The 18,339-nt window shown below is 48.3% G+C and overlaps 11 protein-coding genes across 11 annotated transcripts; 4 read left to right on the forward strand and 7 right to left on the reverse strand.

Moving 5' to 3' along the window:
- Nucleotides 1–495: 495 nt before the first annotated feature.
- Pdw03_2881 (TOR signaling pathway protein TipA, putative) lies at nt 496–1,420 on the reverse strand (the record flags this gene model as incomplete). The annotated part of the gene is made up of 3 exons (XM_014682137.1): nt 496–609; nt 667–1,057; nt 1,119–1,420. The coding sequence occupies 3 exons, from the start codon at nt 1,418–1,420 to the stop codon at nt 496–498; spliced, it is 807 nt and encodes a 268-aa protein (XP_014537623.1).
- Nucleotides 1,421–2,056: 636 nt separating this feature from the next.
- Nucleotides 2,057–3,334, forward strand: Pdw03_2882 (Serine/threonine protein kinase (Ark1), putative; the record flags this gene model as incomplete). The annotated part of the gene is made up of 3 exons (XM_014682136.1): nt 2,057–2,155; nt 2,213–3,145; nt 3,200–3,334. 3 exons carry the CDS (start codon nt 2,057–2,059, stop codon nt 3,332–3,334), a joined length of 1,167 nt encoding a protein of 388 aa, XP_014537622.1.
- Nucleotides 3,335–3,914: 580 nt separating this feature from the next.
- On the reverse strand, nt 3,915–4,745 carry Pdw03_2883 (Ku70-binding protein, putative; the record flags this gene model as incomplete). The annotated part of the gene is made up of 3 exons (XM_014682135.1): nt 3,915–4,142; nt 4,196–4,455; nt 4,514–4,745. 3 exons carry the CDS (start codon nt 4,743–4,745, stop codon nt 3,915–3,917), a joined length of 720 nt encoding a protein of 239 aa, XP_014537621.1.
- A 224-nt stretch (nt 4,746–4,969) lies between these two features.
- Nucleotides 4,970–6,501, forward strand: Pdw03_2884 (Aspartate/glutamate/uridylate kinase; the record flags this gene model as incomplete). Its single annotated transcript, XM_014682134.2, has 5 exons — nt 4,970–5,009; nt 5,069–5,256; nt 5,332–5,442; nt 5,496–5,591; nt 5,647–6,501. The coding sequence occupies 5 exons, from the start codon at nt 4,970–4,972 to the stop codon at nt 6,499–6,501; spliced, it is 1,290 nt and encodes a 429-aa protein (XP_014537620.2).
- Nucleotides 6,502–6,825: 324 nt separating this feature from the next.
- Pdw03_2885 (cell wall synthesis) lies at nt 6,826–7,951 on the reverse strand (the record flags this gene model as incomplete). The annotated part of the gene is made up of 4 exons (XM_014682133.2): nt 6,826–6,894; nt 6,956–7,520; nt 7,599–7,699; nt 7,760–7,951. The coding sequence occupies 4 exons, from the start codon at nt 7,949–7,951 to the stop codon at nt 6,826–6,828; spliced, it is 927 nt and encodes a 308-aa protein (XP_014537619.2).
- Nucleotides 7,952–8,191: 240 nt separating this feature from the next.
- Nucleotides 8,192–9,196, forward strand: Pdw03_2886 (SRP receptor beta subunit, putative; the record flags this gene model as incomplete). Its single annotated transcript, XM_014682132.1, has 2 exons — nt 8,192–8,404; nt 8,459–9,196. 2 exons carry the CDS (start codon nt 8,192–8,194, stop codon nt 9,194–9,196), a joined length of 951 nt encoding a protein of 316 aa, XP_014537618.1.
- A 135-nt stretch (nt 9,197–9,331) lies between these two features.
- Nucleotides 9,332–10,569, reverse strand: Pdw03_2887 (Short-chain dehydrogenase/reductase SDR; the record flags this gene model as incomplete). Its single annotated transcript, XM_066100309.1, has 6 exons — nt 9,332–9,388; nt 9,446–9,835; nt 9,924–10,060; nt 10,121–10,357; nt 10,420–10,444; nt 10,492–10,569. 6 exons carry the CDS (start codon nt 10,567–10,569, stop codon nt 9,332–9,334), a joined length of 924 nt encoding a protein of 307 aa, XP_065955709.1.
- Nucleotides 10,570–10,915: 346 nt separating this feature from the next.
- Pdw03_2888 (Cystathionine beta-synthase, putative) lies at nt 10,916–12,674 on the reverse strand (the record flags this gene model as incomplete). The annotated part of the gene is made up of 4 exons (XM_014682131.1): nt 10,916–11,509; nt 11,564–12,240; nt 12,309–12,343; nt 12,415–12,674. The coding sequence occupies 4 exons, from the start codon at nt 12,672–12,674 to the stop codon at nt 10,916–10,918; spliced, it is 1,566 nt and encodes a 521-aa protein (XP_014537617.1).
- Nucleotides 12,675–14,114: 1,440 nt separating this feature from the next.
- Pdw03_2889 (Sodium/calcium exchanger membrane region) lies at nt 14,115–15,997 on the forward strand (the record flags this gene model as incomplete). Its single annotated transcript, XM_014682130.2, has 5 exons — nt 14,115–14,917; nt 14,971–15,519; nt 15,616–15,659; nt 15,707–15,774; nt 15,836–15,997. 5 exons carry the CDS (start codon nt 14,115–14,117, stop codon nt 15,995–15,997), a joined length of 1,626 nt encoding a protein of 541 aa, XP_014537616.2.
- Nucleotides 15,998–16,100: 103 nt separating this feature from the next.
- Pdw03_2890 (Cyclin-dependent protein kinase complex component, putative) lies at nt 16,101–16,624 on the reverse strand (the record flags this gene model as incomplete). The annotated part of the gene is made up of 2 exons (XM_066100310.1): nt 16,101–16,139; nt 16,184–16,624. 2 exons carry the CDS (start codon nt 16,622–16,624, stop codon nt 16,101–16,103), a joined length of 480 nt encoding a protein of 159 aa, XP_065955710.1.
- A 158-nt stretch (nt 16,625–16,782) lies between these two features.
- Nucleotides 16,783–18,320, reverse strand: Pdw03_2891 (uncharacterized protein; the record flags this gene model as incomplete). The annotated part of the gene is made up of 6 exons (XM_066100311.1): nt 16,783–16,896; nt 16,948–16,955; nt 17,271–17,353; nt 17,682–17,909; nt 17,994–18,091; nt 18,264–18,320. The coding sequence occupies 6 exons, from the start codon at nt 18,318–18,320 to the stop codon at nt 16,783–16,785; spliced, it is 588 nt and encodes a 195-aa protein (XP_065955711.1).
- Between the last annotated feature and the right edge of the window lie 19 nt (nt 18,321–18,339).

Here is an 18,339-nt window from a genome sequence, read left to right on the forward strand (position 1 = left end):
TGAACAAAAGGGACAAGCACTGAGGGCCCAATCCATAATTTTATAGCGCCTCAAACAATCTAAACCTCAGACCTGCGTATTTTTGGACATATCCTTGTAAGCTACTGTTGAGCTCGATTGGATTTTCGCAGTTTAAACTCGAGGTGGAGTTCCTGCTGGTTGTTTAGTTGATGGTTCTAGTGCTATTTGACTCAAGCTCTACCCCCTTCATTTTCATCTGCATCTTTAAATGTGTCTCATAAATTTGATCGTTAGGTGTAGCAGGAGTTATGCAATCTGAAGCTCAACCAAGTCTAATAAAAGACTCGTGTGGACGAATCCGGGTGGTTTCATCCCCAACGCTCAGGCGTATGGTCGTCATGATTGTATGGTGTGTTTCGTTTGTGGAGATGATCAGTTTCTAAATGACGAACATCCCAGTGAGACTGACATTTGTATTCGAGCCCAATGATTGGCTATGCCTCGTGGATAACCAGAAGATGAAGCATAGATCTCTCAATCGCCTAGCACCAATCGCTCGGTATGCTTTTCTACAAGAGGGAGAATTTCAGAGAGTCGATTGGGGTCTCTCAAGAACGCTGGAATATCGTCCCTAGTTGCTGATAGCATCTGTGGATCATCGTCAGATCAAAGATACATCCAACCTTGTCTCCTGATCACACATACCTGTCGAACTTTCTCATACTCACACTCCTTTGAGACATATTCCCGAATGACCTCACCTGTCGCAAAGTCCACATAGACTCGAGTGTCTCGGAGTCGGATCAAAACGTGGTCAAGCCTCATGAAGAACCTTGTCAACAAAAGGAGTCTTCCTGGCATGACTCGGATCTTGCAAGACAGCATGGTAATCCCATTGTCTGCCAGCTCGTCTTCGTAAAGAACAACCTCGTCAAAAAAAAGAATGGGGTCTGGGCGCTTTAGAAGTTCAATCGGGATGGGCTTCGTCGTTGATTGAAACGGCCGCGCACCAGGATGGAGGGTGCCTTTGTAGTCGGTGCTATATGACCAGTCGAACGGCTTCACGACTTCTTTAATCCCTTCATGGGTTTTCTCCCTTAGTACAAAGCAATTAGTCAACACGGTTGAACAAAGTCAAGTGGTAGGTTGCTATATACCTGCTCTTTTTCCATTCCCCCGAGTACGCGACCTGAAGCATGGATTGACCAGTCTTGTCCACCAAGTCCAGGGCATCAAAAGCATTAAAATTGATGCCCCAGGTACCCTTCTCATGCTCTATTGCAACATAGTTATCGCCGAAGATCATTTCTGGGGGTGCAATACCGAGTTTCTGGGTCATTTCATCAATCGGGTCGGCTTTGAGAATGGGTAGCTTCTGTGTTGAAATTCGAAACCCGTTGATGGTGATCGAGTTGGGTTTCTTTGCCTCCGGGGAGACCGTAGCACATACATTTGCCATGCTGAGAGCTCTAAAAGAAGCAGCAAGAGACCAAAAACGACTGAGGATCTCCAGGGCTATGTATGAACGTTTGCCATCGGAGCTGATAGCGATAACCCCGCGGACGGAGAAAGAGGCGGTCCGATCGTGCAACGTTATTTGTTCGGCAGAATCTTTAAAGGTTCTATGTTGTGCAGGCCTTGATTTGATATTGATAGTTAATGGTTCTGCCTATTTCAGAGGGGGTTTTTTTCAGAGATAGTATCCCACAATTTTTTTTTTAAAAAAAGACTGTTTGGTTTGGTTTAAATCCCGACAGTGATATAACGTCAAGCTGTAGATACAACACACTACCTAAGCAAGTTATTCATGCAGAGACGATCTTAGGTGCCGAGAGCGGAGAGGAGGGCGGTGTGGTAGGGTAGATGTTTTGCATCGGCCGGGAGTTGCTGGGGTGATGCTCTGGGGACCAAACATCCGAGCTTCTGTTTCTCTCTCTATCTTTGCGATATCCCCCCATCGACTAACGACTGACTCCGTGCAAAGTGGTCATGGTTGTACCAAACTAAACCCAAACCAACACTTGGCTACTCTTTATACACTGCTCTTCTTACCATCCCTTGTCCACCTTTCATTTACCCCACACACCCGCTCACCATGGCGGCGACCAAGACGCTCGAAGCTCGCTTTGAGCACCTGTCCATGAAGGAAGAGAAAGAGAATGGAAACAGTGATCGAACTTATGGCAAGCAAAAGGTACTGGACTCAATGAAATCTGGTTGAAGATCCACCTAGCTGATCCGATTTACCAAGGCGCCGGTCTCTTCAGTCCAGTCAAGCAGCAATTCGAATCGAGCTCAACTACTAAAATTGGCTCTCCAAAATAATAATGAAAACAAGGCAAATGCAATGAACGTTCCAGCCTCGCCAGGCAGGGGATCCCATGGCGCAATGGTGACCCGGAGCACCGATGAAAATGGGGAACAACGCACATCTTCTTCCCTCTGCGAGCAGTCAACTGTCCCCAAGGACCTGCACTTGGGAATGTTTGAAATCGGTAAACCACTGGGTAAGGGCAAGTTTGGGCGAGTTTACCTTGCCAAAGAACGTTCCTCTGGCTTTGTCTGTGCACTGAAGGTGCTACACAAGTCTGAGTTGCAACAGGGTGGTGTACAGAAGCAAGTCAGGCGTGAAATCGAGATTCAGAGTAACCTACGTCACCCTAATGTCTTGAGGCTCTACGGTCACTTCCATGACAGCAAACGAATCTTCTTGATCCTCGAGTTTGCTGGCCGCGGTGAACTGTACAAGCACCTTCGCAAGGAGCATCGGTTCCCGGAATGGAAGGCCGCACAATACATTGCACAGATGGCTGCTGCATTAAAATATCTGCACAAAAAGCATGTTATGCACCGTGATATCAAGCCTGAAAACATTCTAGTTGGCATTCATGGAGAAATCAAAATCAGTGATTTCGGCTGGAGTGTCCATGCCCCAAACAACCGACGCCAAACAATGTGTGGAACTCTCGACTACTTGCCCCCAGAGATGCTCGCTCATGGATCCAAGGACAACTACTACAGCGAGAAGGTGGATTTGTGGAGTTTAGGTGTCTTGACCTATGAATTTTTGGTCGGGGAGGCTCCGTTTGAGGACACCCCTGTCATGACCCAACGGCGTATCACGCGGGCAGATATGTCGGTCCCCTCCTTCGTGAGCCCAGAGGCTAAGGACCTCATCAAGAGGGTGAGTCGTTCTTTCTATCAATTTAGGAAGCCTAATTGCTCACATAACATCTAGCTTCTTGTTCTTGATCCCGCGAAGAGAATCCCACTCGATGAGATCCAGCGTCATCCTTGGATTGTCAAGCACTGCGAGAAAGACGATCGAACCGTGAAGCGAAGTTCGGGTTCTTCCAGGGAGGGCAAAGCATGAACAATGACTTGCCCCTTGCATTACAGAGTTTCTGGGAGTTCTGGGTTTCTTTTCTTCTGACAATTTCTCACGTGGATTTTTGGTGTTCTGAGCTTGCAAGCATTTTCAAGGCGTGTTGGTTTTGTTTTGGATTCAAGCCGGAGGTGCTCGCAATATGGCGACATTTTGATATTAATTTTATTTCGCCCCAGACGTGTTCAATACATGATACATTTAAATAACTCGACTAGAAGATACGGCCACCTATGTATGGTCTCTGGCATTTTTCATCTGCACTAGGATATAGGGCAAAGAATACTTTGAGACTAGATCTGTAGCTTGTGTTCCTCGACTTGATTGACAACCAACTATTTTGACCATAGCTACATGCACATATTGATTTCATCTCACCTTTTATGGCTGACTATTAGATGATACATAGTTGTGCCTATTTTTTTACTCGTAAAAAGCCGCAAAAGAACTCCAGTAGATAGGTGGGGAGGTTCGTGTCGCTAGTGAAACCCATAGAGTATAGTACACTCAAACAAAATCTATCATACCAAAGGGCGGAGGATAGTGCAACGCTGTGTGGGTTGTGGTATCATCGGTAGATCTCATCAAATGGGCGTGTGTCCCTGAAACAACTATCCCAGACTTCATTGACGATCCTGGTGGCATGGGCTTCGTCTTTACAGGTTGGACGTGCTCGCACAGAGAGGATGGCTCTCCGTCGAACGCACTCTTGATGCTGTTGTGTAAGCTTCCACTGCCCTCTCCGGAAGAACTCGCGCGCCCATCTGCACTCGCCGCTGAGCGAACTAGCTCGAATCTAGACGGATTTAGCAAACGTTGACATGTTAAGACGATAAGAATAACACATGCCTCGGTACAGGCCGCATGCCGCAGATTATCAGACCAGTTCACCTTGAACCTGAGGTGGTCAAAGGCATGAACCATCTCATGGGCCATAGTATCTTCGAGGTGTCCCTGGTCCTTCATCTCATTTGCGCAAATCAGGATACCATATTCCGGATCGAAGCCACCACCCTTCCGATCAGTGCAGCGGCGACAGTAGATATTATGATTGTAAAGATCGCCTCCTAATTGTTGAATGTTTTCACTGAGGAATCGAATCGTAGGACCTTCATGAAGTGGCCTCGTCAGTATCCGGCTCAGATAACTCTTAGACGAGAAACTCACTATATTGAAGAAGATAATCTCGCTGATCTTCACAGCGCTTGCAGTCTGCTTCTTCATTACGAGTGTCTCGCGCAACACGGAACTGCTCAATTCCTTCGTTCGACATCTTGCCCGTAAGGATGGAATAGATATTGCGGAATTGGGTCCAAGTGTCGTCACCGGGGAGGAAGCCTGTAGTATCGGGTTTTCCATTTGAAGGTGCAGCCGCGCCTGGCGACTGAGAGTCTGTCATTTTCGCTCGTGTACTGGTCAGCGTTATCCATCACTGCGCGCGATAAAGCGAGATCCTCCGCAAATGGCGGCGTCAACAGGCAGAATCAGCACCGGAGTTGGGCAAAAAGTGCGATTCATCACCGCGAGTGCAGTGAACCCAACAGGCCTTTCTATACTCTTTTCGCTTGTTTCGTATTTATTTTATATGCTGCTGGGAGGGGGTTTTCAACTGGAATATGCGCCATGGCGACCTCATCGGGTCTTACTATTGTGATTAAACTAGGTGCGGGGGATCTATATCTGTTTCCCGATGACTCAAGTACTCACCACTCACTATAATAGGAACGAGTTCAATCGTTGACGAAAAAACCCACGAGCCGATTCTTTCGATCTTGACATTGATTGTGGAAACAGTTACCAAGCTACATAGAGATGGCCACCGAGTCGTCCTTGTATCATCTGGCGCCGTGGGCGTTGGCCTGCGAAGGATGAATGTGGACAATAGACCAACATATCTGCCACGCATACAAGTATGTCTTCGGGTTCTACAGAAACAGAAACCCCTACGACAATTCCGGTGGAAAATTTTCTAATGGAGGTCATAGGCTCTCGCTGCAGTTGGCCAATGTCGACTGATGAGTCTTTGGGACAATCTATTCTCACATCTTCGTGTTCCTGTGGCCCAGATCCTTTTGACAAGAAATGACATTGCTGATGTATGTACTTTTACATCTGCCCCGACCTGTTCCTCTACTAACACTCAATGCAGAGAACCCAATATGTCAATGCGCAGAATACATTTGGACAGTTGTTTGATATGGGAGTGATTCCTATTGTCAACGAAAATGATACCCTGGCTGTTTCTGTAAGGAATTTAAGAAATCCTGTCACGATCACGCGTCTGACCCAATGATTTTCAGGAAATTAAATTTGGCGACAACGATACCCTTTCTGCTATTACCGCGGCGATGGTCAAGGCCGATTTTTTGTTTTTGATGACCGATGTCGACTGTCTTTACTCAGCAAACCCTCGAACCAACCCAAACGCAAAACCCATTGAGGTGGTGACTGATATCTCCTCTCTCGAGGCCGACGTCTCATCGGCAGGCTCCTCTCTTGGCACTGGAGGTATGAGCACGAAGATTGTGGCTGCAAAGCTTGGAACCAGTGCTGGTGTCACTACGGTGATTACCAAGAGCTCAAAACCAGGCAATGTTCACGACATTGTGAAATACCTACAATACCTCGAGGCTCGGTCCAATGGCGTAGCAGCTGACGACCAAAACGAGGCACCCACTGTTCCTCTTCATACCCGATTTATTCGTTCAAATACTCCGATTCAATCACGAACTTTCTGGCTACTCCATGGACTGTACCCACATGGTACATTATACATTGACCACGGAGCCTACCACGCACTTTTGAATAATGCCAATCTTCTCCCGGCTGGAGTGGTTGGGGTTGAAGGCCACTTTGGACAGCAGGAATCCGTGCGGTTAGTAGTTGTTGATCGGCCATCCCCAGATGCCTTGGATGGCGATTTTATCCACCATAGAGAGGAACCCAAGGAAGTCGGTCGGGCTCTGGTAAACTACGGAAGCATTGAAATCGCACATATCAAGGGCCACCGCAGCACACAGATTGAGACCCTACTTGGTTATGCCGATAGCGACTACGTGGCAATGCGAGAGAACATCTCGTTCCACCCTGAAGACCACAGTCGTACGGTGACACCGTCATTAACACCGGCCCTGGAGGAATGGAAGTCCCCTTGAAGCATAATGGTTAGATCAGCCAGTATACGCATATTATGAACAGAAGCGAAAATGTTCTTGCATTTATCTGTTTTAGACGGTTGATTTTCCCAGTCCCAACCTGGGTTGTTTCTTAAAATTTCTACCGTTTTTACATATCTCTCAAAAGACACCGCAAGGCCGCAGAAGCAGACTGGTTTTGTCTGAGTGAATGAGAAAATCACCCAAGCCGAAAAGTAGTTGAAGTTGCTTTAAATTTTGGATGTTTCCAACACCAACCGAAGCGACATGTAAAGATATCTGGAAGACCCACTCCTCAAAAATGTCAAGATGCTCGAAAGACTATCAATAATTCCAACGATCCAACCACTTCTGCATTCTCTTGTCTAAGGTGGGTGCAGGTGCGGGTGCAGCCTGAAAAAGAAAAAGTTTAGTGTTCAAAGCCCGACATCAAACATTCAAGAATCAAACTCACTGTGTTCTCGATGGTGTTCGCCGTCCATGTCGCAAAAGCCGTGTCCGTGTACAGGACGGTTGGTGCACCCAGGTAGGTAGTCGCAATGGAGAACGGAAAAGGTGGGTATTGAGGCGTAGCCGATCTGGTTGCGACAGTAGTCCCGGCGCTCTTGGGCATTGGGGCATATTTGATTGAGCCGGTCTGCTCACCGTATGGTACAGTATGCTGGTCCACTACAACGATACCATCGACAACGCCACCGGCAGCAGCTATCTGTCGTTTGCGCAGCTCATTGTGCTCGGCTTCGCCTTTGGTTGGAGTCGGGAACTGTAACGCCGCTCCGGTTGAGGAACTCTTGGTGAGACTCGAGATGTGGAAAGTTGAAGTGAGTTTTGCGGCCTCGATGAGATGATCATCGTCTTTTACTGTAGACCAGGGAATAACGATGGCGGGAATCGGCTGCATTGAATTGATCGCGTCCGCTACTTTGGTCGAGAAGCTGCCTTTCATGTTGGTCAAAGTAAAATGGGAGGTGAACCCGGACCAGTGACTATGAGGGCCTGATAAAACTATCTTGAGGAAGCTAAATGAGACCCGGCGACATTGGTCAGTCACAAAAGGAATTGATCAAGTTGCTGATACTAGGGGGGAATAGTCTTACTATGCATTGGGTTCATTTCCACCGACACTTTGGTCGACTCGAAATGATACCATGTCACCAGGAGCATAAGCACGATTGTTGATGACTTGTGATAGTGTGTCCTGAAGATGTGATTAGCTCTCTGTTTTCCATTTCCATTTCAGTAAAAGAGAGGCACCTACATATGAACCTGTCGTCTCGTCACCAGCACAGAGATAAAAATCATAAGTTGAAGTCGGTTCGCCGTCTAAGCCCCAAAGTAGACTCACGGTAGCTGCACCATCGAAACTCAGATTCTGTGCAGTGATCTGAGAACTGATCTGGCCATAGACGGCCGTAAAGAACAGGGCGACCTGAAGCAATCGGATTCGCATGTTGGCATGAATGGAAAAGTTCAAGAGAACAATGATCTCTCAGTAAAGAGAGAGATCATCCCTTCATAGGGTTCCTTGGTATGTGCATCATTCCCAAGCCCCAGCCCTTGAAGCCCTTGAAGCCCTTGAAGCCCTTGGAAGTATTGAACGTGAGATATGCACTAAGATAAGGGTACATGGTCCGTGCTATCCGACTTCTTCCGTCAAACGACTTTTGAACAACTTTGGGCTTACACAACCATGTCGTCTCAAGCAAATTGGAACTCAGTGAATGGCATTGCCACACTGTTGCTCAGTGGTAACCTGGTTGCTATTACTATTGCTATCCTCTTCACCTTTGGTGTCCCCATCGCACTGCACATCTTCTTCTTCCGGGTCGTAGCGTGTCCGCCTTCGAGTAATTTCCTACTCCTAGGCCCCAGTGGAGCTGGCAAAACTGCTTTTACAACATTGGTAGGTTTCATGACCTGCTTCAGAGTGGTTCCGCTCTTGTTAACCAATCTATAGCTCGAAGCCAAGTCCTCACTCGCTTCGACCAAGTTGCACAGCACCCACACCTCTCAACAATCAACCCTAGTAACTGTAACCTTACCACCGATTGTACCAACCGCATCCAATCGTTATCGATCGGTGAACGATTCCTCTTTAAAGGAAATTGTCCGCAATCCAATCAAGTACCGCGTAAGGGATACCCCTGGCCATGGCAAGCTCCGCGCCTCGCAAGGGATCTCTGGTCTCCAGGCCATGTCCCAGTCGAAGGATATCAAGACAAGGCTACGTGGCGTGATATTCATGGTCGATACCGCTGCTCTAGTTGATGAAGCGACGCTCCGTGACACCGCAACCTATCTACACGACGTTCTTCTCTTTCTCCAGAAGCGTGCAAAGAACGGATCATCGAGCAAGCGGACCACGGATATCCCCGTCTTAGTCGCCGCGAACAAGCAGGATCTTTTCACTGCATTACCACCGGGTGCGGTGAGGGAAAAGCTGGAAGCGGAGATTGATCGCATCCGCAAGTTGAAGACCAAGGGTCTTTTGGATGCAAGTGCCGATCCTGGGTTGGAGGACGAAGAGGAGGAGATTCTGGGTAATGATGAGCAGGAGGTTTTCAGCTTCAAGCTCCTGGAGCACGAGGCCGGTGTCCAGGTTGACGTGGTTGGCGGCGCTGTTCAGGGTGACTTGCAGGAAGAGTTCGGATCTGGAGTGCGCCGCTGGGAGGAGTGGGTCGGGATGTGCTTGTGAGCGTTACGACTTTGTGTTCTCTTGTCTTAATGGTCCGAAATAGTAAATAGATGGTTCTGTCATGATTTGCTTGTAAATGTTATGGTTAAAAAAAGTTGCACCGACAGGATCCTAGAGAGACTACAATGTGCTATTCTATTGGTATTGCCAATCCAACCCCAGCGTCTCTGTAGCTTGGGCATCAATCCAATCCTATTTGGTCATCAATGAGAGAAACAAGTCTGACAGAAGTCAAAACATAGCACTCACCCACACATCTCGAGCAAGCTCCATGTCTCCACTCATCGCGCTGGGCTCACATAGCGTAGCGATGGGTATAAAGTACTCACCACGATGATTCTGCTCGCGCACTTCTGGACTGGTAGCAAGATATAGAGCCGTGGCAGCACCTTCCTCCAGACTCTGACCAAACCAGGATCCTGCCGTTCTTATAAGCCAACCTAGGAATCCCCCAAAATAAGAATCCCACCCGAGCCATTGTTCAGTAACAATGTTCCCCGGGAAGAACGAATTGACATAGATCTGCTTGCTCGCTGGATCTTGATCGTCTAGAAGCCGCCGGCTGAGCTCGTTGGCAAAAAGGATTTTACCCAGCTTTGACCGACCATACCGCCATATTCCATCGTACAAGGCAGGCCACTTAACGCGTGACGATGAGCACAGAAGATCCCAGATCGGGCCTTTGGCACCAAAAATGAAACGATGAGCTGGTCACAACAATTCGTACGTCGCTGCTAGGCGTCACGCCGTTTCTCAACAGGGGTAAGAGTAATGTGGCCAGGACTTGGTGTCCGACACAGTTTGTTGCGAATACACGCTCGATATTCTGGGGCGAACGCCTGTATTCATTTGGAACACCGAGGGCTTCATGTGAGAAAGGAAGGTCACTATGTGATGATCAGTTGAGATGGAGAGAGAGTTCACCTGCGTTGCAAACCAGGATATGAATCCGGTCTGTGACTTGTTTAATCTTTTCAACAGCGGCCTTGACATCCTGAATATCCCCCAGATCACATTTGACAAATTCGACTGGGATAATATTCTCCAGTGAAATGCCCTTGCGGTATCTCCATTCCTCCCGAGCAGTGATGTATGCATCTTCATTTCTGGCAAGGATGATTACTTTTTCGATGTCGTGCAAGAGAAGCTGGGCGGTGATCTCTAGATTCATTGTTATACTCTGCGAGGTATTCAAGTGGCTCGGTATCAGGAGCTCTGTTTGCCTTTCCCTATGCCTGGTTGGCCACCCTTCGGCAATTAGTTGCTGAGCCGAGATACACCGAGAGATAACTCACTGTCACCACAGCCACCCATCCATTTAATGCCGGCGTGTTTCCAAGGGAGAAGTTCTGATGTGTCAAGATTCTTGTCATCTTGAGTTCTGAATTGGAGTGGGCAAAGTTCATTGGATCCCCAGTGAAATTGCACACATATATACATCTGATCTGAATCGACGTCATCGCCACCTAAACCGAATAAGTGGAAGGGGGAAAAATAGAACCATGTGAAGATGCTCTATGTTGATTAAGTGGGTTTTTTTTATATTATTCAACACCTTCGCGCTGCAGTGTTTCAATGCCAAAATGGGTTGAATCCCCGGGGAAGTCCTTACAAGAGAAACGCCTATCCCAAAATTTTAGATCAGGAATGTTGAACCCCTACCCAACAAGCAATCTCTCATGCAAATGCGTTTCGGGAAACAAAGAAAAGCAACTTATTTTAGGCATTTTTGGTCTTGGACTGGTGCAGCATCCAGGTGAGCAGGTCGACCTTGGTAGCGATGGCCAATGGCTTCATCGCACCACTTGCGTCCTTCTCGGTCACAACCGCAGCACTGTTCCACTCGAAGAAGCGGTTCAGAACGCTGAGGGGGGTATCCATGGTGATCTCGATGAAACCGCGACTCCGGGTCTGGGGCTTGAGGGAGTCCGTGCCCTTGGACAGGTCACGGGGGTCAGTGACCACCTCTGAGATCTTCGAGAAGTCAAACATGACGTCGGAGACGGGGCTCTGGCCCGAGGCCCGGCCGTGCGTCAGTCGGCTGAGAACGTTGCCCAGCGTAACGAGGCCGACGAGCTTGCGTCCAGAGGGGGCAAGGACGGGAAGCTGATCAAAGCCTCGGTCGCGCATGACCTCGATAGCAGTCTCGCAAGGGGAGTTGGCTGTCACGGTGGTGATGGGCTTCAAGCGCAAGGCGCTGACCTTGGCATTGGCCAGAGGATTGGACTCGGACTCCTGGGGTTGAGTTGTCGATGCAACGGCGGGAAGAGATGGGAGCAGATCATTGGCTGCGAGCCAGTCGTCATCGGCGAACTTGAATCGGTTAGTTTGAAAGCCAAAATAAATCGGGGAAAGATTTGATCCTACCTTGGAGAGGTAACTTCTGATGCTGTCAGGAAGAATCACAACGACGACATCATCCTTGGAGAACCTTTTGGCCTCGTTGGCCTTGACCAGAGCCGCGATGGCGCTGCCACTGCTACCGCCAACCAAGAGACCCTCCTCGGCAATCAGGCGCCGGGAGTACTTGAAAGACTCCTTATCTTCAGTTTTGATCCATTGGGTCACGGCATCTTGGTCCAAAACCTCGGGGATGAAATCATATCCAATGCCCTCGACCTTGTACGGCTCATTGGCACGAGCTTCATTTAGGGAGGGAGGTAGAGCAAGAATGGAACCAAAGGGATCAGCGGCGATCACGTTGATATCAGGGTTGTGCTTGCGCAAGCCACGGGCAAGACCGGTGATCGTACCACCAGTTCCAGCACCAGCGACAATGGCATTGATCTTGCCATTGGTCTGGGTCCAGATCTCCTCGGCAGTGCCAAGCTCGTGTGCCAAGGGGTTGTTCGGGTTCTCGTACTGATCCAAGATGTGGGCGTTGGGCAGTTCCTTCTCAAGACGTCTGGCTACGCCGATATGCGATTCAGGCGAGTCAAAGGCAGCTTCGTTGGGGGTTCGGATGATGGTCGCATTCAAGGCACGTAGGACGGCGACTTTCTCGGCGGACATCTTCTCCGGGAGAGTGATGATGGTCTTGTAGCCTGGGTTGAGAAGAATAGACAAAGTTAGGACGAATTGAACAAGCAAAGGTTAGACCATAGAAACGTACCCTTGACGGCGCCCACCAGTGCCAGGCCAATACCACTGAATGGATCTCAATTAGCGTCCGCGTCCATGACGAAACGAAAGAGAAGAAGGAAAAAAAAAAAACGTACGTGTTGCCACTGGTGGGCTCAATGAGAGTATCACCAGGCTTGATACGACCAGACCGCTCGGCTTCTTCAATCATGCGCAGGGCAATTCGATCTTTGACACTGCCACCAGCATTGAAATACTCCAATTTGGCGTAGACAGTAGCATCGATTCCCAGAGTGCGGGGCAGATGGTTCAATCGCACAAGGGGTGTGTTGCCAATCTGCTGGGTGATAGTGTCCAACGTGACTGGCGGGATGCCGGGGGTAGTGGTGGAAGCCATGATGTGTGAGTTGTGAGAGAGATGTGAAAGAAGGAATCTTGGGTTCGCAATTTTGAAGATTTCGCCATCAACTTTGGCGCCCCGCCCGATGATAACCGGCTGTCTGTGGGCCCATATACAACACATAAATGGATGTATAGCTATGGACATGGTTGAATTTGAACTTGGTTAGTTTCAATTTTAGTAGATGTTGTCATAGACAAAATTGAAATACAAATGCTAGATGATGACTTAGGCTACCTATAGCTTATTTAATGTCTCTCTCTCTCTCTCTCTTACACAGGGCTTCGATGGGACTATTTTATGACAAGGCCAATGGAAACATCAAATGGAAACATGCAAGCAAGTCAATTTTAGACCCAGTATAACATACAATCTTATGAGAGAGTACATCGGTGTTTTTGATATAGTTATCCAGACTTGACTATGTCTTCTATGTTGTAGATGCATATTTGGCGACTAACACCAGGGGGAAATATGAGAAGACAACAGACATCTAGACTATGAGCCTCCCCCCTCAAAAGACCAACTCGTCACAACATATATCTCCCCTTGACTATGTATCGACGTCCAAGGTACTTTCCCAAACACTTCCAAGGCAAATCAATCTATATCTCCACTGGTCTCGCCAAGTTGGAAACTCTCTGCTAAATCCACACTGACTTTAAGTACTAGGGCGATCTTGACTCACTTGATCTACTCACTTGATTGGCCAATAATTCCCTCAAAGGTCATGGTGATCATGATCCAGCTCTGCAAGCTCTTGTCCGCATCCTATTGCCCAGTTCCATACACTCTGGACTGAAAATGCGCTTCGACACTTTCTGCAAAGCCAAGGCCGTGGCTGTGCAGGAGATGGCCATTCCCCACACTCAATTGGCGTCTCATCCCCTGAGAGATAATGAATGCAACTATTATAAAGAACAATGATCTGGACAAGGGAAGCAGATCGATTCAGGAAGTCAAGTATTCCGTATGGCGTACCACATCTCACCATCTTTTGTGTGTGTGTGTGTGTGTGTGTTTTTTGTGATTTCTCTTCTTTTCAAGCCAAATCTGACACGGGACACGATCTTCACGGGAAAAGCATCAGAAAGCAAATGGCGCCAAGACCTCCTGGCTGTGTAGATTGAAAATTTCGAGGGCTGATTGGCTCTCTCAAATGCCAGCGCATCCCACTGGTTTCGTCTGATTTTGTCTCCTTTGTGTTGTGTTGCGGCCCGGACGCTGTACGGAGTACCCTGTACAGTCTTTGCAGTCCCCCAGCTCTTTTTTCTTTGCGTTTTTCTCTTTTTCCCTCTTTCTCGTCTATTCTTGCGTGTTTTCTTTTAGGATATATCCAGATCGACCTCATTTTTGATTTGGTTTTGTCTCACAGTCTGGCACCTTGGGTGTACTTCGCCCAATCCCCGATCTATACGGAGTAGTGATCGGTTCAAAATGGGCTCAATCAGGTCAACCAATCCACAGAACGCTGACCTTTGTCTCCGTGGGAGCAGCGATCAACTGAAGATGGTCCAGGAGAAGCCTTCGCAGAACTCGATATTACCCACCAACTCTACCACTTCCAATCGAGCATGGGCCTTTTTTCGCGTGGACACAGCCGGAGAGAGCGGCCGAAGTGGCATTCACCCATGGTATCTCCTCAAAGTATGCTTTAGAAGCGTCTGTACGCTTTCGATGGTCGTGAATATCCTCTGGCCTTTTGTTCCTGCCGCGATTGTCATTCATTTTGCGCGACCCGATCTTCACGTCTGGGTCTTCAGTCTCAACTACATTGCCATGGTGCCTTCGGCAAACGTGCTCGGCTTTGCTGGCGGAGAGCTAGCCAAAAAGTTACCAAAGATGATGGGCATCGTAGTGGAAACAACCTTGGGCGCTGTGGTGGAACTCGTGCTGTTTATGGTTTTGTTGCATAAGCATGGCCGGACCGAAAACTCGGATCTGATTCCTGTCATCCAGGCCGCTATTCTTGGTTCCATCTTGGCAAATCTCCTGCTTTGCTTAGGCATGTGTTTCTTTGTCGGCGGTATCAAGCGTGATGAGCAAACCTTTCACGAAGCCATCAGTGAAGTTGGTACTGGGTTGCTCCTTGTCGCGGGTTTCGGACTCTTGATTCCAAGTGCATTCTACTCCGCACTGCGTGGAAGCGTCAATGAACATTTTAAACTGGCGCAGTTGAATGACTCTGCCTTGACGATTAGCCGTGCGACGTCGGTGATCCTTCTTGTGGCATTTCTAATGTGAGTGGCATTGGACTCTTGCCTATTATTTGACCACTAACACTCCGCGATAGATATCTTTTCTTCAACCTGCACAGCCACAACTCCATCTTCGATGAGATTCTAGAGAAAGACGAACACCACGACGAAGATCGACACGAAGAAGCCGCGAGAGCAAAGCTCACAATGATGGAATGCTTCGTTGTGATCGCCGTTGCCCTGGCCTGCGTCTGCATGTCCGCCGTCTTCCTAGTCCAAGAAATTGAGCACATTGTGGAACGCGGCATCTCGGACAATTTCCTCGGTCTGATTCTAGTCCCTCTGGTGGAAAAAGCTGCCGAGCACCTCACAGCCATTGATGAAGCCTGGGATAACCAGATCAACTTTGCACTCTTCCACTGCCTAGCCCCCTCGATCCAAACAGCACTACTGAACGCACCACTCACTGTCATTGTTGGCTGGGGCATGGGCAAGGATATGAGCTTGAACTTCGAGATTTTCATGGTTGTCCTCCTTGTGCTCTCGATTCTGGTCGTCGGGAATTTCTTGCGTGATGGCAAGTCTAATTACCTTGAAGGTGCTCTTTGTGTGCTGGTTTACTTTATCATCGCTGTTTGCACTTGGTACTATCCCTCAGTGCACACGACCTCAACGAACCAGTCGTGAAGATGTCGGGTGTTTTTTTTTTTTTTTTTTTTTTTTTTTGTTTTGAAAAATAGCGTGTTTGATTCGCAAATGTCTCGCATACTGCATATCACTGACGGTTGGTGTTTTGAGGAATTTGATGGGGGTTGGACTAAAGCTTCATAGATGGCCAAAGAGTAAATAACTGTCTGAACATCAGACAGCACCTGGCTAGTCAGATAAGGCCACATAATGTAATATGACCTCATATGAAACCAAACAAAAACAGTTTGATCTGACTGAGCGTTATTCCAGGGAGGTCTGAGGACGCAAGGCTTCGTTCATCAACATCTGTGCATCAACACGCAGCTCGAAGTCGGCCAGGAAACAGAAGCTGATCTCGAGTTTCGACAATTCCTGTTCACTGACTCCACCGACCTTCGCAACCCGGCTATGTGGATAGCTCAAGTCCTCTAGAGCCTTTGAAGCAACCCAAACACCAGCAAGCACAAGCCTGTGCATATTCTTCGGCAAAACCCTCAACACATTCTCGACCAACGTCATCTTATATATGTACACGCTAGCTGCGAGATAGACCGCCGTAGACATAGGACAGTACCTATGCAAGCGAAGCAGATACTCATTTAAGGGAATTGGCGGCACCTTCTTTGACAGAAACTTCTTCGCCAAGATGGCCATCTGAATCGCCTCTTCTGTCATCCTCGTAGGGTCAATAGGATCATCCAATTCCTTAATATGCAACCCGACAGTATTCACCCTGAGCTCGTTCTCAGCAGGAGTACCATAAGCCAGAGGCGTGGAGCCATGCGCATGCAGCTCTTCGGTGCCGACCGGTTTCTGAGCAAAAAATGCGCTTAGCCGCTCAATATTCAAACACAGCAAGTGCAATGCAGCCTCGGGCGAAATATCAAACACGGCGGCGGGGGTCTGTGACGAATTAGAATCGTCGGCAGGCTGGTGACGGGCATTGTTATCAAACGGCGACCCGACTTTCAGCATGGTTGGCGCGGGGTTTGCGTTTTGGTTGGAGCTTGTGTCTTGGGACACGGGAATGGTTGCAATTTGTGTTACGGCGGTGGCCATGATGTGCGCGTGTGGATTGTTTTCACTGCCACGCGCAGGTGCGGGCCTGGTAGGCGGTTGCGAGCAGAGCGCACCTGGACCTTGGGATGGATGATGGCTCCCCGGCTGGAAATCTCATTTTCCAACGAGTGATTTCTGGCCTCTGTTGGGACTTGGGCTCAATTTGTGGTGCGGATCTCGGACTCAATCATGGGGGAAGGGAAGGGGGAGGTAAGGTGAGATATGACCAATGGGGTTTGATCTTTGTAGAGTTGTAGAGCGGGGTGAGAGTTCTAGATGGAATGAGAGCCTGATCATAAATTCTAAAAAAAGATCGAACTAACCTTGAAACCTGATGAATAGATGCGAATGAAAAAATTTATTCGAAGAATGAAATGAAACTATTCCAAACAAATCAAGAAACAAGGAGAGTAGCGAGAAGGCAAAAGGGGAGATAAGAAAGTTGCCACATGTGACCTTTACCTTCAGGAGTCAATGGACTACAAAGTACAACATTGGAGATACCATATCCAAAACAGAAACAAAAAACCACTCCTATTCATGGATCCTTCAGATGTATCTAAGAAGACTCATCTTAGCAGGCTCTCGACGACAGTACGAGATGTGTACTTGTCGACCAAAATTGGAGACGCGACTGCCCCATTACAGCCCAACCAAATTTTTATGCTCAATGCCCGAGACGCCTCCGATTCGAGTGACAGGCGTATGGCTTGTGCCGGCGTCGAGAGCCTGCTAGGATTAGCATTGTGGTCCTCGAGTCTTTACCGCGATTAGGAGGCCAAAAACCAAACTGTTCAGTCTGCTGGAAAAACGAAAGGAAATTCGGCCTCAACTATCAAGGGAGTGGTTGTATCCCTGATTATCGGTGAAAACTCGACATGCTAGGTCACCGGAAAAGTCATAAATGCGAGAGACCTAACGCGGCTGGAGCATCCAAAAAACTTGGTTCTAGAACCAGAGGCATGGCTCTCGTCCGCGTTGTCTAATGACTCGCCGACCCGAGCTCGAGATTTCACACAATCCATGGTGAATGACTTTCGGTTCTCTTGTTTCATACCGAACACCAGCATGGCTTGAGTCCCGGGTATTCTGGGACCGGGGGCGCGACGAGTAGTGTAACGGATATCCGAATTCAAATTCGTAGCCTCGCGAGGAGCCCTGTGCTGGGTACCTAGTTTCATGCTCATAATCAGAGTCATAAAACCGAACGTGTTTGTGCGTTCCGCAGTAATGAGGCTGTCGTGTCTCTAGTTTGACCGAGAATCGTACATTCGAATTATATCTCCTTCTAGCAAAATTAGAGGCCATTTCATAGTCTGGGGGATCAACCACAAAGAGCCTGGAAGGCGGCTCATAGGCTGGTGCACACCGGGAATCAAAGTTGCGAACAGGTTCTGACCTGTCAACCGAATAGGAAGGCCGGGGTCTCATAAATGTCGAGTGTAGGTACATACGCTGCCGTGTTCTCTGTCTTCTGTGAATCTCTTGTTCTCGATGCTCGATGTAATTCGAGGATAACTTGAAGGTGGTGAAGTGATAAATAAATCATTCTGGAACAATGGATCTGGAAACAAAGACACCCTGGAACAAGGGAGTGGGGGGAATAAATAGAGAGATAAAGAAAGGGGACTCGACGAACCTCGTTGATTATAGCGGCACGGGTGAGATGGCAAGCATAGCATGTGTAAGAATACATGTGGACAATGGCAAAGCAG

Source organism: Penicillium digitatum, chromosome 1 (assembly GCF_016767815.1).
Source record: "Penicillium digitatum chromosome 1, complete sequence".
Lineage (NCBI taxonomy): Eukaryota > Fungi > Ascomycota > Eurotiomycetes > Eurotiales > Aspergillaceae > Penicillium > Penicillium digitatum.